The sequence below is a fragment of the Rosa rugosa genome, chromosome 5 (assembly GCF_958449725.1).
Source record: "Rosa rugosa chromosome 5, drRosRugo1.1, whole genome shotgun sequence".
Taxonomy (NCBI): domain Eukaryota; kingdom Viridiplantae; phylum Streptophyta; class Magnoliopsida; order Rosales; family Rosaceae; genus Rosa; species Rosa rugosa.
Genome location: NC_084824.1, coordinates 47,432,747 through 47,451,690, shown reverse-complemented (window position 1 = coordinate 47,451,690; position 18,944 = coordinate 47,432,747). Strand labels below are relative to the sequence as shown.

The 18,944-nt window shown below is 40.9% G+C and overlaps 1 protein-coding gene across 1 annotated transcript; it reads left to right on the top strand.

Annotated features, from left to right (window-relative positions):
• Nucleotides 1-16,913: 16,913 nt before the first annotated feature.
• Nucleotides 16,914-17,275, top strand: LOC133712860 (large ribosomal subunit protein eL39z/eL39x-like). Its single transcript, XM_062138978.1, has one exon. The coding sequence runs from the start codon at nt 16,981-16,983 to the stop codon at nt 17,134-17,136; it is 156 nt and encodes a 51-aa protein (XP_061994962.1). The 5' UTR covers nt 16,914-16,980; the 3' UTR covers nt 17,137-17,275.
• The last annotated feature ends 1,669 nt before the right edge of the window (nt 17,276-18,944 follow it).

Here is an 18,944-nt window from a genome sequence, read left to right as displayed (position 1 = left end):
TTCCTGGCAAATATTGATAGGGCCAAGTGCGCTTTGTCCGACATGCAAATTTTATGTGCCTTCTCTAGCCTAGGGAGGCGATGAGCTGTTGTCAGTTGAGCGCAACCTCTTAGTGACAGGATAAAACAAAGTGTCACTGATTTTAATTACGGTCATTAGAATTGTACGGAAAGTTGGCTTAATTGTATCATCGCACCTTGTCTTTCCGGTATCTCACCATTGTAAATAAAAAATAAAAAAATAGTATCTTCGCTAATTTGTGTAAATTAGAATACACAGATTTGTTGATACACTTGTTATTATTTTGAGACGGTCTCTCTACGCTTATTCAAATATGTAGTTTGGGCACAATTAGTGTCCCCCATTTGTATTATTAATCTAGGCATGTGGGCTACTGCACTAGCTCTTTCGTCAAAAAATAAAAGGATTTTTTACTTCAACAGTGTCTGAACTCTTCGAGGACTTTTGAAATGATACCTGAACTTGCAAAATTATCAATGTGATACCTAGACTCATTTTTTCGTATCAACGGTCAATTTCCGTCACTGAACCATTAACTATGACCATGTGTCCGGCACGTGAGGCACAAAATAAGGGTAAAAGACTAATTTACCCTCAAAAATATTTTTTTATTATTTTTTATTCTTTATTTTTTGTGCTTTCTTTCTTTTTTTTTTTTTTTTCTTTCTTGTTTTTCTTTTTCAGCTTCTTCTTCCCTCTGCTTTCTTTCAACTTCTTCGTCAGCGACCCGAAGGTCCGCCAAGTCGGGTTCTTCGCCGCCCCGGAGCCCATCGCCTCCTCTGTAACGTCCCGAACTTAAATTTACCAGTTTACTAGTCTTTCGATGGGTAAACGACATTTACATTTACTTTTTGGCTCCGTTTCGACATTTTAGGGGCCCTAAAAGTTGGCCTTTTGTTCGGGTCAAAATTTGAGAAAATGTTCTTCATAAAAGTTGTAGAGGACGTTAAACCGAGCGCGTGCATATGTGGTACGTAAAAATCGGAGTTCGTATGCGAAAGTTATAAGCGAAAAGGTAAAATTACTGTTCATGGTAACTTTCTATAAATAGGACGAGTTACTGTGGTAACTCGTCATTTTCTCTCTCCCCGATTTTCTCTCCCTCTTCCCCCGCGTCGCCCTTTCTCCTTCTTTTTCCGATTTCTTCACCGTCCGGCGTCCGATTGACGTGATTCCAGTTGTCCTTGGACCGTCTCTTCCTCCTCTACACGATGGTACCAGTGGGTATCGGCGATTTGGCCGGCAAACCCCGAATTTATGCAAGCATTGTTACTGTAGCAGTTTGCTTCTCCGGCGAAATTCTCCAGTTTCCGGCTATCTTCGGCGGTGAAATTGGCTCTATTAGGAGCGCCTCGGGTCACTGATCATCTTCCCTCAAGACTTCTAGCTGGAATTTCTACGTTTGGAAGGTGAATCTGAAGGATTTCCAAATTGGTGGGTTTGGAGATTTCCGGGTTTGTGTTCATCGGCAAAATTGGAGCACTTCAAGGGCGACGTTCCGAGCTATTGCTCGACGAAGGAACTTGTATGCGTGATCGCCTCAATAGTACTGTGAGTGGACATTTATTTTAAATTAAATGTGCATGCAGTATATTATTATTTTCCGATTGAGGTTTAATTTATTATTTGAATTATTGAGTATTATGATTTTATGAGCTGGATTTCCTTCCCGAGGGTTTTCAATAGATTTTTCAAGCTATTTTATTTATGAGTTATTGAGTTGGGAAACGATTTTTGGGAAGTGATTGATTAAGAAAATATTATGAGAATTATTGATTTCAAATATCAGTTTATATGATGATATATGAGTACGAAGGATTTAGCTAATATTTGAGCATGGTTGAATTATCGAGATTTATTGAGTTTTGAACTCCGCACTTATCAGCCTTGAAGTTAGATTGAGATTTCTTTCCGAAAGCATTTATTGATTTACAGAGTATTTGACTTATGCTTTCGAGGATTTATTGAGATATTGAGATTTGAGTTAGCGAGATAATCCTGAGTTATGCTTTCGGTGAATTATTAATGTTTTATTGAAGTAACAGCGAGTTTCTTTCCGAAAGCAAGTAACTGAAAGAGGTTGTTTCCAGTTTATTGAGGAGGCTATTCAGTTTATTGAGGAGACTATTTACGGCGCATGCGCATATTACCTAGTTGGCAGTCCCTTCTAGGTAATAATCTGGTTGGCAGTCCCTTCCAGACTATATTCCGGTTGGCAGTCCCTTCTGATGCGTCATCTGGGTGGCAGTCCCTCCCAGATGGCATGAGATGGTTAGTTGGCAGTCCCTTCTATCCACCGCCTCCTATTCGGGTTGGCAGTCCCTTCCGATGCGTCATCTGGGTGGCAGTCCCTTCCAGATGACATGAGGTAGTTAGTCGGCAGTCCCGTCTACTACCTGTGGTTAGTTGGCAGTCCCTTCTACCACCGCCTCCTATTCCGGTTGGCAGTCCCTTCCGATGCGTCATCTGGGTGGCAGTCCCTCCCAGATGGCATGAGATGACTAGACAGCAGTCCTTTTTAGTCATCAAGCAAGCCTCTTGAAAAGGATGTTTTTATAAGGATTGAGGATGAGATTTTAAGAGATTTCAAGATGTTTTATTTCTACGCGATTAAGATTGCAGTAAAGATGATGATTAAAAGTATTTTTCAAGATTGTTACTGCATGCGAGATTTTAGAGAATAACTTGGGAAAGCATTAAGTTTTACATATTCATTCGAAATTACTTATTTTTCGTCCACTCACTCTAACGGTTTTTAAATGTTTTCCCCTGGGCCCTTCGGTTTCAAATGCCCAGTTTGCAGGCCAGTTTAGCTTGAGGTCGAGCGTACATGGGGTTGAGGCATAGCTGTCATAGCTTCCGCATTATAAAAGTATCGGCCCTTTATCTTGTATTCTACCTTCTTGTACGCCTGTACAATAGATTGCTCTGATAACTCTTGAGATTAATATTCTTAAGTTCAGAATTGTTTGTGAAATTGGGAAGTGTTGTGATTTAGGGAGCATGGTGGCTCCAGAAGATTAAGGGTGGATTATTTTAGAAGTGTAAATGTCTTTCTATAGGTTTTTGGGTAGTCCACTTTTAGAGGGAGTTCCGCCAAATTTTTGGTAGAATTTCTTCTAAGGTGGGCCCCGCAGGGCCACTTCGGATTTCAAGGTGAAATCCGGGGCGGGTCCTGTCATCCTCCCCTCCCGTCTCCGACATTTCCTCCTCCGGCAACTCTCTCTCTCCTGTCATGATCCCCCCGCCACTTCACTCCTCCAACGCCGCCCGTCCCGTTATCTTCTCTCCCGTTCCCCCCGCCTCCCCCAGCCGCCGCGACTCCCTCGTCTTCAGAACTCTGCATAGATTCACCGTGATAGTTTTTGTTTTAGTCATTACCTTATAAGATCATCTCAGAACAAAACAAAACAAAACAAAGATAATTAAAAGGACCTCTAGTTATCAGAAAGAGTAAGAAAGCCAGCACACTAAACACGAGATCAACAAAACTAATACCATTATTCAGGCTATGTTTGGGGGGGGCTTTTTAGCTCCCCTGCTTATAAGCACAAGACCCATAAGTGTTTGGTAAGCCAACTTCTCATCAGCTTCCTCCAGAAGCTGCTGTGGCTTCTGCCCAAAAGCAGAAGCTGCCGAACCCCAGCTTTCAAAAGCCAGAAGCCCGAAAATTACTGTAGCGGTGTTACTGTAGATTAATGAAAATTTCAAAATACCGGTAATTACCCTTCCAAGCTGAAACAATTTCAGCTGAACCATTAACCCTACGCATATCTTCGGTGGTCACTGTTCTCCATCTCTCTCCCTCATCACACCCGCAGCATCACAGCTTCCCTGCTCCCCCATCTCTCTCCCTCATCACACTCGCACTGCCGCATCCTCGCTGCTCCCTCACCACTGCATCCTCGAAGCTCCCCGTCACCTTCGCATCGTCGCTGCTCCCCATCACAGACGTATCAGCACGCAAGCATCTCTCTCCCTCACATCGTCGCTGCTCCCCGTCACCGCTCTCCATCTCCGTCCGTCATCATAGACCGCAGCCCCGACGTCGATATACCCATCTGTGTGTCCCTCGTCACATATCGATCTCCGACGCAAGCTCCCCGTCACCGGTCCTCGTCACCGCTCCCACAGATCGATCTCTCTCCGCATCGATCTACCCATCTCTTTGTCCCTCATCACAGGTTCGGTTCTTGTTGTGATAGATAGCTTGTACTTTGGTTAGCTTGGTTTTTGGTTCATGAATCGGAGATAAGGTTGTTGCAAATAGGCATGAGTGATGATGATGATGATTTGTTGTTGTTGTAGCTTGTAGTTTGTATAACATGAATCTGAGGTTGTATCGAATTGCATGAATCTTCAGGTTGTATAACATGAATATGAGGTTGTATTGAATTGCATGAATCCCATTTTTCCTAAAAAGTGGGTCGGTCAATTTGGAGGAAGCAGGGGCATGATTCATGGGATGGGGATAGGTACTTGAGAGTTATAAAGAAAGAAAGAAAGTGGAAGAAGAGGAGAAGGACGGTCAATTTGGGAGAAGCAGGGGCATGAATCAGGGGATGGGGATAGGTAGTTGAGAGTTATAAAGAAAGAAAGAAAGAAAGAGGAAGAAGAGGAGAATTTTTAGATCAAATTTTATGATGTTTTGATCAAATTTTTGTTAAAATTTGACATTTCTTTATTTTACAGGAAAATATTATGTTGTAGATTCCGGATACCCTCAAATGAATGGGTTTTTGGGACCTTACAAAGGTCCGAGACAACATTTTCAACAATACCGTAGGCAAGAGCCAAGAAATGAAAAAGAGGTATTTAACCAAGCACACTCTTCTCTTAGAAGCGTTATAGAACGCACATTTGGAGTTTGGAAAAAAAAGTGGAAGATTTTAAGGGACATGCAAGGTTATTCATTTGAAAAGCAAGTGAAGATTGTCATTGCTACCATGACACTTCATAATTATATACGGATACATGCACATGGTGATAGACATTTTGTCCGCAGTGAAGAAAGAGAAGGTTATGGGTCAAGTGGTGAGATAGAAATGGATGATGATGTAGAAGAAGAATATCATGGTCACGGTGCACAAGAAATGGAAACAATAAGAAATAGCATTACTTAAAGTTTGATGAATGCGCGTAATAACGTGAACATTTGATGCGAACCAGAAACAAATTGTTATTAATGTTACTAATATATTTGTATAAGTTATTTTTAAAATTGTCCAATATTAATCATATAGTCACCATGATTTATAAAAATTGAAAGTTAACAAAAATTAATAAGAACATAATAAAGATTAAAAATAATAACAAGAGGATTTGAACAACATTGTTTGGTATATAATCAAGGCAAAATAATCTCCCATGTCCAATTTGGTCATTCCACAAATAAAAAGCACAAGCCAGTTTGATTTACCAAACACTTTCCCACTGCTTCTGCCACTGACAGCTCCTATAAAAAGCCAGTTTACCAAACACTCAGCAGCTTTGCTTTTCAGCCACTTATTCTCAAAAATAAGCAGAAGCCAGCTTTTTCTCAAAGAACAGCCCTACCAAACATAGCCTCAGTACTCGAAATCTACCAAATAGATTCATACAAGCATGATAGAATTACACCCTTTCTTGTGATATCAACAAACAGCAAACCCAAACATTAAATAGTCCTACACTAAACTATCAATGTCAAGTGGAAGTAAACACCTTGATTTACGAATACACATTCATTCAATTCATGCAAAGATAAAACAATACTAACCGAAAACGTAAACATTCTGGAACCCAGTAATGGAACCAACAGCCCAAGTCCTCAACTCTGTCTCCAACACCTCCCCTGAAGTCCCAGCTTTGCAATTCAAGCACAGTCTTAACAAAAAAAACCTCTGCAATAACAACTCCAGCCAAGTAGCTCACATCCCCATCTCTCTCACTAAGCCCACCAATCACCTCCTCACTCACTAAAGGTAACAAATTCCTAACATTCTCATCTCTGTTCAACCAAACACAACTTAAACCCGAAAAAGACCAACCCGAACTCGAATCAATCAAAGGTTCCTCCTGACCCGAATCCCTGCTAGAACAGCACACATTTATAAACCCCAGAATCACTCCTACCAAATTCTTCACCTCCTTCATCACTTTCTTCTCTTTCTTCAACCCCAACTCCTCTTAAACAAATCCAAAACGACGTCGTGTGCCAACCGCACCACCGGAGCGAGCAGCGCGACGCTCTTTGAGGAACCGCAGGGAGCTGAGCAAGAGGAGAGCAGCTGAAACAAGTCCTTTGCGGCGGCGATTCGGTCCAAGATGTCGCCTTTTGGGTGGTTCTGGCTCCGAAATGTCAATGCGGTGTAGACCCAGATGGATTCGAGAGGCGGGTCGACCCAAGATTGCATTGGTTGGTAGAATTGTTGAATCGAGGGAGAGAGTTTGGGGTTTTCCTTGTGGATTTCATCTACAACGGTCTGAATTGATGGGCTTAGCTTAATTTGGAGTTCGGAGTTTGGTGGATTTGAGGAAGTCGTGAATTCGATTAGAGATGGAACCATGATGAAACTGTTTAGTAGAAAAGAATATGTTGATTTAGGGTTTTCAATAATAATTCTATTCATCCACAAAGGGGTATATATACAAGGACAAGAGGAGTCGTCTAACTCTAATAGGAAACAGATATTCCTATAATTACATGATAACCTACCTAAATAGGAATCATAATTACATAAGATTTACAGCGATTCTACACTCCCCCTCAAGTTGGTGCATAGATATCTATCATGCCCAACTTGTCAACCGAGCTGTCGAATATCTTCCTGGACACTCCTTTAGTAAGAACATCAGCTAACTGTTCTTCTGAGTTTACAAATGGAAACCGAATAACCTTTCTGTCAAGATTTTCTTTGATAAAGTGACGGTCAACCTCCACATGCTTTGTTCTATCATGCTGAACTGGGTTATGTGCAATCTCAATTGCAGCTTTATTATCACAATGCAAATCCATAGGTTGTTTAAGCTTGTAACCTAGATCTTTCAGGACATTACGAATCCATAACATTTCACAGACTCCATGTGCCATACCTCGAAATTCAGCTTCTGCACTTGATCTGGCAACAACTTTCTGTTTCTTGCTACGCCAAGTGACAAGGTTCCCTCCTACAAACGTGAAGTACCCAGATGTAGACCGCCTGTCAGTTTTATCACCAGCCCAATCTGCATCTGTGTATCCCACAACTTCCAATTCATCTTTTTTCTCGAACAGTAATCCTTTACCTGGCGCCATCTTCAAATACCTCAAAATCCGAAAAACTGCATCCATATGTTCTTCACTAGGACAATGCATAAACTGACTGACAACACTCACAGCATAAGCAATATCAGGTCTAGTATGTGAAAGATAAATCAACCTTCCTACAAGACGTTGATACCTTCCCTTATCAGTTGGAACTTGATCAGGACAAATGGCAAGTCTGTGATTCATCTCAATGGGTGTCTCAATTGGACTGCAATCCAGCATCCCCGTTTCAGCCAGTAAGTCAAGAACATACTTCCTCTGTGACAGAGAAATTCCCTTCTTAGACCTCGCAACTTCAATACCCAGAAAATACTTCAGTTGTCCCAGATCCTTCATTTCAAACTCCTTTGACAGATACTTTTGCAACTCATTCATCTCTTTCGGATCATCCCCTGTAACAATCATGTCATCCACATACACAATAAGAGCTGTAACCTTGCCATTCTTCCGCTTGATAAACAAGGTATGGTCAGAATTGCTCTGTTTGTATCCAAAAGCTCTCATGGACTTTGAAAATCTTCCAAACCATGCTCTTGGAGATTGCTTCAGGCCATACAACGATTTCCTCAATTTACACACCTTGCCAGCTTCACTTGGATAATTCTTAACACCAGGAGGCACATCCATGTACACTTCTTCCTCTAAATTCCCATTAAGAAACGCATTCTTCACATCAAACTGGTGCAAGGGCCAATCTTTGTTTGCTGCAAGTGAGATTAGGATCCGAACAGTATTGATTTTTGCCACAGGTGCGAAAGTCTCCTCATAATCAATTCCATAACGTTGTGTGTATCCCTTGGCAACCAACCTAGCCTTGTATCTATCAATAGTTCCATCAGCATTGAGCTTCACAGTAAACACCCAACGACATCCTACAGTCTTCTTTCCAACCGGCATAGGTACTAACTCCCATGTTGCATTCTTCTGAAGAGCCTCCAATTCTTCATTCATCGCCCTTGTCCATTTCGGATCCTTCAATGCATCCTGCACGTTACTAGGAATAGATACAGTAGATAATTGATCAACAACAAGTGCATGTGACCCGGAAATCCTATGGTTAGATATAAAGTTAGCTATGGGGTATTTAGCTTTGGCTTTGATATCTGGTTCATATTGTTTTTTTGGGATTCCCTTGGTAACCCTTTGTGATTTCCTAGACTCAACACTTTCTAACCCAGAAGACTCATTAAAGTTTAGGGGTACCTGAGGTGGATCATTCTGAGCGAATCTTCAGTTGGTGATGTAGAAGGGGAAATATCTTGTGTGTGAGCTTCAGATACGTCTGAATTTTGATTCAAATTCTCCAAACCGGTCATATCAGGAAACGATCGATCGTTAGCCTCAAACGATCGATCGTTTGTGGTGTCTGCTTCTGCCTCAGTCCCTGTTTGTTGCAACGATCGATCGTTCTCTCCAAACGATCGATCGTTTGTGTCGTCAGCGTCTGTCCCTGGAAACGATCGATCGTTTGTCTCTGGCGATCAATCGTTTTGTCCACTGGAAGTTTCTGTCTCTGGAAACGATCGATCGTTTGTCCCTGGCGATCGATCGTTTTTGGCTGTGGCAGAATTTCGTCCTTCAAATCGCTCCTCCAAATTTTCCAAGTCTTCAAAGACATCAAAATCACAAATAGGATTCCCTTCACAACCTTTCTCCCCCTGAAGGGAAGACCGAGAAGTTCCCCATGGGTAATATGGCTCAGATTCACGGAAGTAGACATCAAGAGAGAGGTGTATTGTGTTAGTGAGCGGGTCATAACATCTGTAGCCCTTCTGAAACTCGGCATAACCTACAAACATACACTTCTTCGCACGGGGATCAAGTTTGCTTCGGTGTGGCTTTGGTATATGAACATAAGCAGTGCAACCAAACACTCGGGGTTCCAAATTAGGCAGAGAGGGGATGGTCAAGAGTGTATGAAGCTTTTGATGAGGATTCTGAAACTCAATTACCCGGGAAGGAGTACGATTGATGAGGTATGCTGCAGACTTCACCGCTTCTCCCCAATAAGACCGAGGTACATTCATGCCAAACAATGAAGCCCGAACAACTTCCATCAACTGTCTGTTCTTCCGTTCTGCCAAACCATTCTGTTGAGGAGTATAAGAGTTGGAGGTTTGATGACGAATCCCCTGTGACCGGCAAAATTCAAACATAGGGCCATTCACAAACTCTCCACCATTGTCAGATTGAAACACTCTAATAGATTGTTGATACTGAGTAGTCACCATTTTGTGAAAATCAGTAAACAACCCAAATACTTCACTCTTATTCTTCAGTAATGACACCCACGTCATGCGAGTACAATCATCAATAAATGTGACATAATATCGAGCTCCAGAAAGAGAGGGAATCTTTGCAGGACCCCAGACATCAGAGTGGATTTTCATAAAAGGAACGGGACTTTTATTAAGACTTGGTGAATATGAAATACGGTGGCTCTTGGCCAGTTCACAAATGTCACAATGGAAATCTAAATCACTGACAACCGAAAACAAATGAGGCTGCAGTTTCTTAAGATAACTAAAAGATAGATGACCTAAACGGCGATGCCATAACCATACAGCTTCCTTTGCATGCTCTACCCCATTAATCTGATTAGCTTGCCCCAAAAGATGCTTCTGTTTTTCTCCAGACTCTGTCAGATCCAGGTAGTATAATTTTCCCCTTCTAACACCATAACCAAGAATCCGCCGAGTCAGAATGTCCTGAAACACACAGAAAGATGGATAGAAGGTCACAATACATGTAAGTGCCAAAATAATTTGACCAACAGATAGGAGATTATAGGCTAGTGAGGGAACAACTAGGACAGATTCCAGGGTTAGGGTATCAGATATAACAATAGAGCCTTCGCCAGTAACCGGAGTAGGAGTACCATCAGCAGTAGAGACAATATTTTGAGGGGAACGTCTAAGGTTTTTCACAAGACTAGGGTCATTGGTCATATGATCAGATGCACCTGTATCAATTATCCATGTATTATTCAAAGTAACCTTACCCTTCATACCTGACTGTGCTACATTAGCGGAGGCATTGTCTAGATGCTCTTCCTCTGTAGTAGCAATAGCCGCCTTGCCCGGATTCTTTCGCGGTTTCCTGGTGAAGTCCCACCAATCAGGGTAGCCAATCACTTCATAGCACCGCTCCTTGGTATGACCTAATTCCCCACAGACAACACATTTTTTGTTTGCGTATGGGTTTGGTTTGTCGTGAGGACGGCGTGGAGAAGGACCTGAGAAGCCTGGAAGAGGACCGGGTCGGCGTTGAACAGCCATCACAGAAGATTCAGTTTGCACAGAACGCCCCATAGCTTGTTTCTCTGATTGCACCTTGCGAATGTAAGCATAGCTCTGCTCCAAGGAGAATTTAGGCTCCTTGCGCAGGATTTCTCCACGCACCTGATCATACTCTTGGTCAAGTCCACTCAAAAACATGTGAACACGCATCCGGGACATTGCTGAAGTTTCTTGAACGACAGCTGCAATATTATCATGTTGAGAGGCCGCCCTTTGATCAATCTCCTGGAACATTGCCACTAACTCATTGTAGTAGGTCGGGATTGGCCTTCCATTCTGTTTTGCTTCAAAACACTTTTTGTTCAACTCAAAGATTCGGGTTTCATCAGAATCATCATAAAAGGTTTTCTCTACAGCTTCCCAAATATCTTTTGCAGTAGGAAGACGAATATACCGGTTCATAAGAGAGGATTCCATGGAGTCAATCAGCCAACTTTTCACCTTTTCATTGTTCGTGGCCCAAGCTTCATACTCTGCAGAATTCATGGCGGGTTCAGCCTTTACTCCGGTCAGATAGCCAACCTTTCCTCGTGCTCCAATGCGCATTCGCATAAGAGGAGCCCATATGGTGTAGTTGGATTCATTCAAGACAACACTTGTGGGGAAAGCAGAATTGTCTTGTTGGGTAGTGTAGTGGTGGTGGATGATCGGTGAGGATGACACCATTGTCTTCTCGGGATTTGACTGTGCGCCTTCAATTTCAGGTCCGGCCATTGAGGAGTTTGATTTCAATGGTGGTGGTACGCAGCGGTTTGTGGTGTGCTTTGGGATTCAGAATTCAGGATTCAGGATTCAGGATTCGAAGGATGCAGGCAAGTTCAAAGGATTGAACCTGCTTTGATACCAAGTAGAAAAGAATATGTTGATTTAGGGTTTTCAATAATAATTCTATTCATCCACAAAGGGGTATATATACAAGGACAAGAGGAGTCGTCTAACTCTAATAGGAAACAGATATTCCTATAATTACATGATAACCTACCTAAATAGGAATCATAATTACATAAGATTTACAGATTTGCAGTGAGAGCTAGTAGGAGCTGAGCTCAAGTAAAACCCTAACCTTTTTTAGCTTGTAGGAAACCCTAACCTTCCCTGTTGCATGAAGAAATTCTTCAGATTTGCTTAACGTCCTTAATCAGCATTTGGACCAGAGACTCTGCTTCAAATCGGAGGGACAAAGCAGAGGGAAGAAGAAGCTGAAAAAGAAAAACAAGAAAGAAAGAAAGCAACAAAAATAAAGAATAAAAAATAATTAAAAAAAATACTTTTGAGGGTAAATTAGTCTTTTACCCTTATTTTGTGCCTCACGTGCCGGACACGTGGTCATAGTTAACGGTTCCGTGACGGAAATTGACCGTAGGTACGACGTTGATACGAAAAAATGAGGTCAGGTATCACATTGATAACTTTGAAAGTTCAGGTATCATTTCAAAAGTCCTCGAAGAGTTCAGACACTGTTTTTTTTTTGTTTTTTTTTTATTAGGTAAATAACATTTCGTGAGTCGAACTCACAACCTCCCACTTACGAAGGGGAGACTATGCCACTAGACCAAATGGTACTGTAAAAAACCCAAAATAAAAATGAAGTGCCTTTTTTTCAACTAGTGATATTCAAATTTCAAATTTCAAATTTCAAAACGGCACTGCAATTATTATTTATTAGATACATTGGAATGTCCGCTTATTTGTATCTTTCTTCCATAATGGAAAACATCAAACTTTAATGAAAGAACTCAACAAAATACATTGAATTCTCCACTTATTTGTATTATTAGTGATATTCAAATTTCAAATTTCAAAATGGCACTGCAATTATTATTTATTAGATACATTAAAATGTCCGCTTATTTGTATCTTTCTTCCATAATGGAAAACATCAAACTTTAATGAAAGAACTCAACGAAATACATTGAATTCTCCACTTATTTGTATTATTAGTATTTTTTATTTCTTTTGATCCCAGCCATGTATTATAAATTTAATAATTAAATATTCATATGCCACCGCAAGAAAAAAAAAAAGTAAAACCAATTTATGAGGTTTTCTATTAAGATCTCTAAATTTCCCCACCTAACCTCTCATACTCTTCACAAGTCCCTTTTGCTTTTTAAATTACAAAATTTTGTTAGACCATAATATATATATATATATATATATGCATTCCCTTAAATATATTTTTTTTTTTAAACCCTTAACCCACCCTATATATATATATATATATATATATATATGCATTCCCTTAAATATATATATATTTTTTTTAAACCCTTAACCCACCCCACCCTTACATATGTCAGTGAGAATCGAACCCATGACCTATACAATGTTGGAATTATAATTTACCAACAAGTCACAGCTCACCGACCTATGCATTCCCTTAAATATTGAACTTAACTTGTTTTTGAATCTATTTTAGTTTTCACTAAATAATTTTTTTATTTATCTAGGAATATTGCAAGAGTGAAGGAAACACTCATTTTGGGCTTTGAAATGGAGAATTGGAGCTAGGAAGAATAACGGTCAAATGTGGAGCAAAAAGTAAAATTTCAAATTACGGCGAATTACCACTTTTGGCGGCACAAGTGGTGGCCAACCACAACTTATGGTGGTGCCATGTACTTTTCGGCCATATTCATGGAGAAGCAAGCAAGAAGAGTAACATTACACCCATTTCATTACATCCATTCACCATCATTCTATCATAGCCAAATCTCAACTTTTTTGGTCCAAATCAACTTCATCCATTTTCCCTCTTTTACACACTACCCCTACTCTCTAAGTACCCTAAAAGTCCAGCCTTAGCATACAAAATCTGTCATGTTTGTAGGGTTTAATCATCATCTTATACCCATCATTACCTACATTAACCTACACCATTATTTCCTTAGTTTTGGGACCCAAACCCACTCTAACACTCCATCTCCTTGCCTTTTTCATTTCCTCCAAGAGACATAGCTACTCTCTTTGCCTTTCTTCATCATTTTACACCTCTCTCTCTCTTCCTTATATAGGCATCTCTTCATTTCACTCTTCAAACACCACCATACCACCCCATTACATCTTCTTTCTCTCTCCATCTCCATCTCCACCACAAAAGCTCCATCTTCACCTCCTAAATTCCAAATCCATAATACCCATACTACTTCATCTCCTCCATCATCACCACCACAACTACCATCTCCTCCATCTACTCCATCTGGAATAAAATAGTAGAAACTTGATATTTTTTGTCTCAAATTTAAGTAACTTTAATTGAGAAACTATCCGTAGCAATTTTTTTTAAATTTCTTTTTATTTAATTTTTGCATTTTACTATAAGGACATTTTATATATTTTTTTATATGAATTAGTTTATTTTATTCAAAGGACATATATGACAATCCAAAATTTGGTGAAACTTTTGACATCAAATTTTGGCTTCCCTTTATAGTAGTAGAGATAAGCTGTTCATAGGTAAAGGATTCGTAACATGAATTTGCATTTCCGCTAGACTAAGACTAGCTAACTGAGACAAAAGATCTGGATAAAGATATAATAGCATGAATGTTGCTTTATTGGACAAGTCCACCACCACATAATGGTTCTTGAGAGTAGAAATGAGCTGCCACGAGTCTGATCCCACATAAATAGTAGATAAAGATAAAGAAAAGGCAAGTGAAAGAGCTTTCAAAATAGCTAAACCCTCCACAGCAATAGCTGCCCGCACAGATTGAGCAGAACTAGCCAAGAGATGCCCATTAGAACCACCAAATCCTAACAGCAATACCTCCATTAAGAGAGACACTATCCCAAGCTGCATCAATGTTCGATCACCTTAACTCTTCCCAACTTCGGGGTAGATTCCATCGATGAGAGGGACTTGAAGAAATATAAGGAGCCACGTTAGAATAACTGGGATAGAGATTAAGAAATTCAAGCGTAGCCGAATGAGCCTTACGAGCAACCAATAATGGATTTTGGGAGCAATGATCAAAGAAACATGAACATCTATATTTTCCAAATGCCAAACCATAAAGGCCATATGAGTAAGCAAATGGGAAAACATAAGGTAGAGTGTGAGATTGAACAAAATCTTCAAACCAACGATCAAAAAATAAGTAATAGAGCACAGTGGCACTCTATATATATAACTCACCGGAAGAGCAAACCATGTACATTGTCACGGACAAAAGAAGAATACATGTTCTATAGATTCCACCTCTGAAGAGCATAGAGAACAAAGAGGAGATGAGGTAATATTCAAAATTGAAACATAAGGAAAATTCTACAGTACTGGGGGGGGGGGTATCCCATACTGTTTGTTTGATGAATATTTGTGACCGTTAGATCCGCAATATATCCAATGGTCGTGGATATTCGAATCAAATCAAGTTAACCTATTTAGCAGGTAACCGGTTTTTTCTTTTTTTATTAAGTTGATTTTTTTTTTTTGAACCAAGTAATCATTCATTCATCTCAAGCCAGAATGGCACAGATACATACCTTCCCTTGCCAATCTCAAGAGCAAGTTTAGGACGTGGTATGCTAGCACCACTCATTAGACAACCAGTGCTCACTTATTAAAAGCAAACCTATAACTATGACAAAGCTAGGACACAGTAAATAGGCATAGCTCAACAAAAAACTAAATTTTCTCCTTGTCTTCCACACCATGGCCAGGAGGTTTGGTTGGATCCATCCTCCTGGATCCCAAATACGAAACCCCATAGAATTTGAATCCAATAGTTTGTCCCATAAAAGAGCCACAATCCGTAAGAGACCCCTAGTTGTTTTGGCCACCCAACACCTATTTAGTACCCAAATAGAGTTGGACCTCCACTTCTCTCTGGACACCCAAATCACGCCTGGCATTACTTTGAATACCCAAATTGCAATGGGCCACCACCGTGACTTGGGCCACAAAACCAATCTGGGCACCACATCCTCCAACCTTGCTACCACCTTCCGATCAGCATCAAGCGCCACAACCCGCCATGGTCTTCTTGCTGCATCTGGATGAAACTCTATGGCAAGACCAACGGTCGATTTCACAGCTCCTGCAATTCGAAGCCGAATTGTTGCATTGCTTGAAAACCAGATCGCCACTGCCTTGTTTTGGGGACGGAAGCGATCCTTACCGGCCATAGCAGATCCCATTCAGCTTTGCAAGCCTATCATCCAGATTCTTCAGACGTCCTCTGCGTGGTCGATTGACAGAGGATCTCATCTCCATCACCCACGACTTCCAATGCTGGCCACCGACGTTCACATGAGATGAGTATTTCGTAGTCCCCCATTTAGATCGCACGTCACTTGTTGTTGGACGCACAACAGCGACGTCCTTTGAAGATTGGAGCACGAGTTCGGCCGGCAGAGGCGCATTCTCGATGCTCTTAGGGCGGCATACATTCTTCTCCTCTCGAGGCAAAGAAATAGCACCGATTTGGATTGACGCAAGGGAGCGCCATTGGAAACCTAGCAAGCGGCGGCTAGGGCAGAGCATTTCTTATAACTCAAGATTTTCAACTTGAAAAACAACGACTCTCTCTCTCTCTGCCTCTCCACTGCTCCTCCAGTCGTCTTCAGCCTCCAGCCCACGGGTTCTCTCTCTGCGGCAAAGACCCTCTCCGTCTCAGCCTCTCTCCTCGACCGTTGAGGCGTCGATGGCCCTTTCTACACTCGACGGTGACGAACTAACGGTGGTAAGTCGGTTTTTACTTTTCAATCGATCTGTATCACATGAACGTACATCTCCACTACTTTCTGGGTTTTCAGTCGAATAGCCTCGAAGTCTTGAACTTGGTTGCTCGATCTCTTCCTCAAGCAGCAAAGCAGAAAGCCTGAAACAAGCTTGGTAAGTTGCTGGGTCACCTGCATATTGCTTAGTTTTAACATCCTAATACCGTATGCCTCCACTAGCAGGATTAATTTTGACCTTATAAATCTGTTGAAACTCCTTGAGATTTTGGTGCTCTTCTACATTAGTAATTTTTGGTTAATGCTTTAGTTTTCTCTTTGATTAATCGTTATTCAGCGTTTTGCTTCATGCTAGGTACGTACTAGCTAGACTTGGAACTGCGTTTGTTATGAGTTTCAATTGGACAGTGGTTGATTAATTTCTTAGTATCTTTGTTTAGCATTGCTATTTATTCTTCAATCTATTGTTGAAGTTGGAGATTAGATGTCCCATTTAAACTCCATACACAACCAAACCCCCAAAATGGGAAAACGGAAGGAAAGGGTAAAGAGACAAAATGTCACTCGTATAGCTAGCAGCTTCAGCATAACGCATTCATCCATCCCATTATTGGAACATGATGTGATGAATCTACTCATCGCTAGGTTTTGTCTGCAAGCCGCTGCTCAAGTCTCCCAGTGCTCCCAGCGAAAATGCCGTCGCATAAGACCTTCATCATCAAGAAGAAGCCGGGGAAGAAGATGAGGCAGAACAGGCCCACCCCTCACTGGATCCGCATGAGGACCGACAACACCATCAGGTGCAACGCTAAGCGCAGGCCCTGGCGCCGCACCAAGCTCGGATTCTAAGCTGGAATAGCTGCTGCTTTTGCTTTGGAGTTGGGCTTTTGCTGTTTTAAAATTTTAATTCGAGAGAGAGACTTGGTAATCTTTTATGTTTAATCAATTTGGGAACTTTGTGATAGTCTCATACTCTGATAGAGAATTTCCATGAGATTGGTGATGGATTTGTAGTTTAATTGTATTTCAAGTAATGGGTTGGTGGGTACCTTTGAATAAAAATAAAAAAAATCTACTCTTTATAGTGGACAAAGCATATTGATATCAAAACTTAAGGCATCAGAATATTGTAATCATCTGCTGCAGCTGTACGATCATGCCAGGAATTTGTGAATGGGAATGATGTTATTTCAAGTCTTTTTGTCTCTGTTACAATAAAAAAACAAATGAGTTGAATTGAATGAACAATGGAGTCTTCTTGGAGTAGAACATTATGACAGTAATATTTACCTGATGAACAAATAGGAGTTGTGGAGGTAAATCTTTTGGGGCATTCACTTCCTCTTTTGTTTTAGCTTTAAATTATGCCTCCTCTTCATCATTTTCTAAGGGAAGGTCCCATATTCTAGCCATAAAAACCAAATGACAACGTATTTTTAAGTTCAAACATAAAGAGTAGAAATAAGCAAATCAGAACCGTAAACCATAAAACCCAAATTAAAAACTCTTACCTCTAAATCAAAATCAAATCATAATGCAAAACGGGTGAAGTTTGAATCATTGAGACGAGCCCATCTCACAAAATTGGTTCTCATCAAAACCGAGATGGAGACTGATATGAACTGGAAACTCAAAGTATGAAACCCAGAAACCCAAATTTAAAGTCAATGTAACTGGGCCTAAATTTCAAAACCTTACCCAATCTTTGGTGAAGCGACGGAGAGATTGCGTGGATGAGACTATGAGAGACGGAGAGAGAGACTCTGAGAGAGCGAGAGAGGTCGAGAAGAGCTGAAAATGAGATGAGAGAAATGACTAAAAGGCACCAACTAAAGCCCACTATGCATTTATGTACACGAAGTTATAAATTATGAATTTTGGTACACGAAATGTGAAGTCCGACCTACTATCCGTACACGACGTTAATGATGCCGTTAACTCTTATGTCATTATTCATTTGTTAGAGGGTAATTTAGTACTCTCTCACTCTGACTCTTCTTTTTGGTCCAAAAAAAAATCACCTCTCTCTCTCTCTCTCTCTGTCTCTCCCTCTGACCCACTCATTCTCTTTCCAATTTCCACATACCCAAAACATGTCTAATCGAAGAGAACAAGATGAACAACAACGATCCAGAAGGAGCCATGACTTTATATCTGCACAAACAACTACTTTATTCTGAACATAATTCTAAAAAACACCTTCAGAATTGAGATATAGAGCCAGACACACGGACAAACTATTATAGAGCTATTACTATCAAGCTTTTCTTCTTCAAGCACCAGACTCCATTAAAGCTTCAGTACCTCGCTCACTTGCAATTGCAAGGTTGCAGGTGCAGTTGACAGACTTGCAGCCACCGGAGCCTCCCTCGATAGCCACACCAGCCTCATGCTGTCCATAGTTCAGTTTCTGTGTTCCACCCATGACAAGAGTCTCAGAGGCCGAGCTCTGCTCTGTGATGTCCGGATAGTTGCCGCAGCCTCCGCAACCACTGCCGAGAAAAAAAAAACCCAGAAGCCGACACTTCTGTAAGAAGAAGAAGATGGAGATGTATCGACCCTGAACCAAACCCAGAACCCGAATCGAGTGATAAACCAAAACATGTTTGATGGAAGAGAAGAAGATGAAACAATAACAACCCAGAACCTGAATCTGG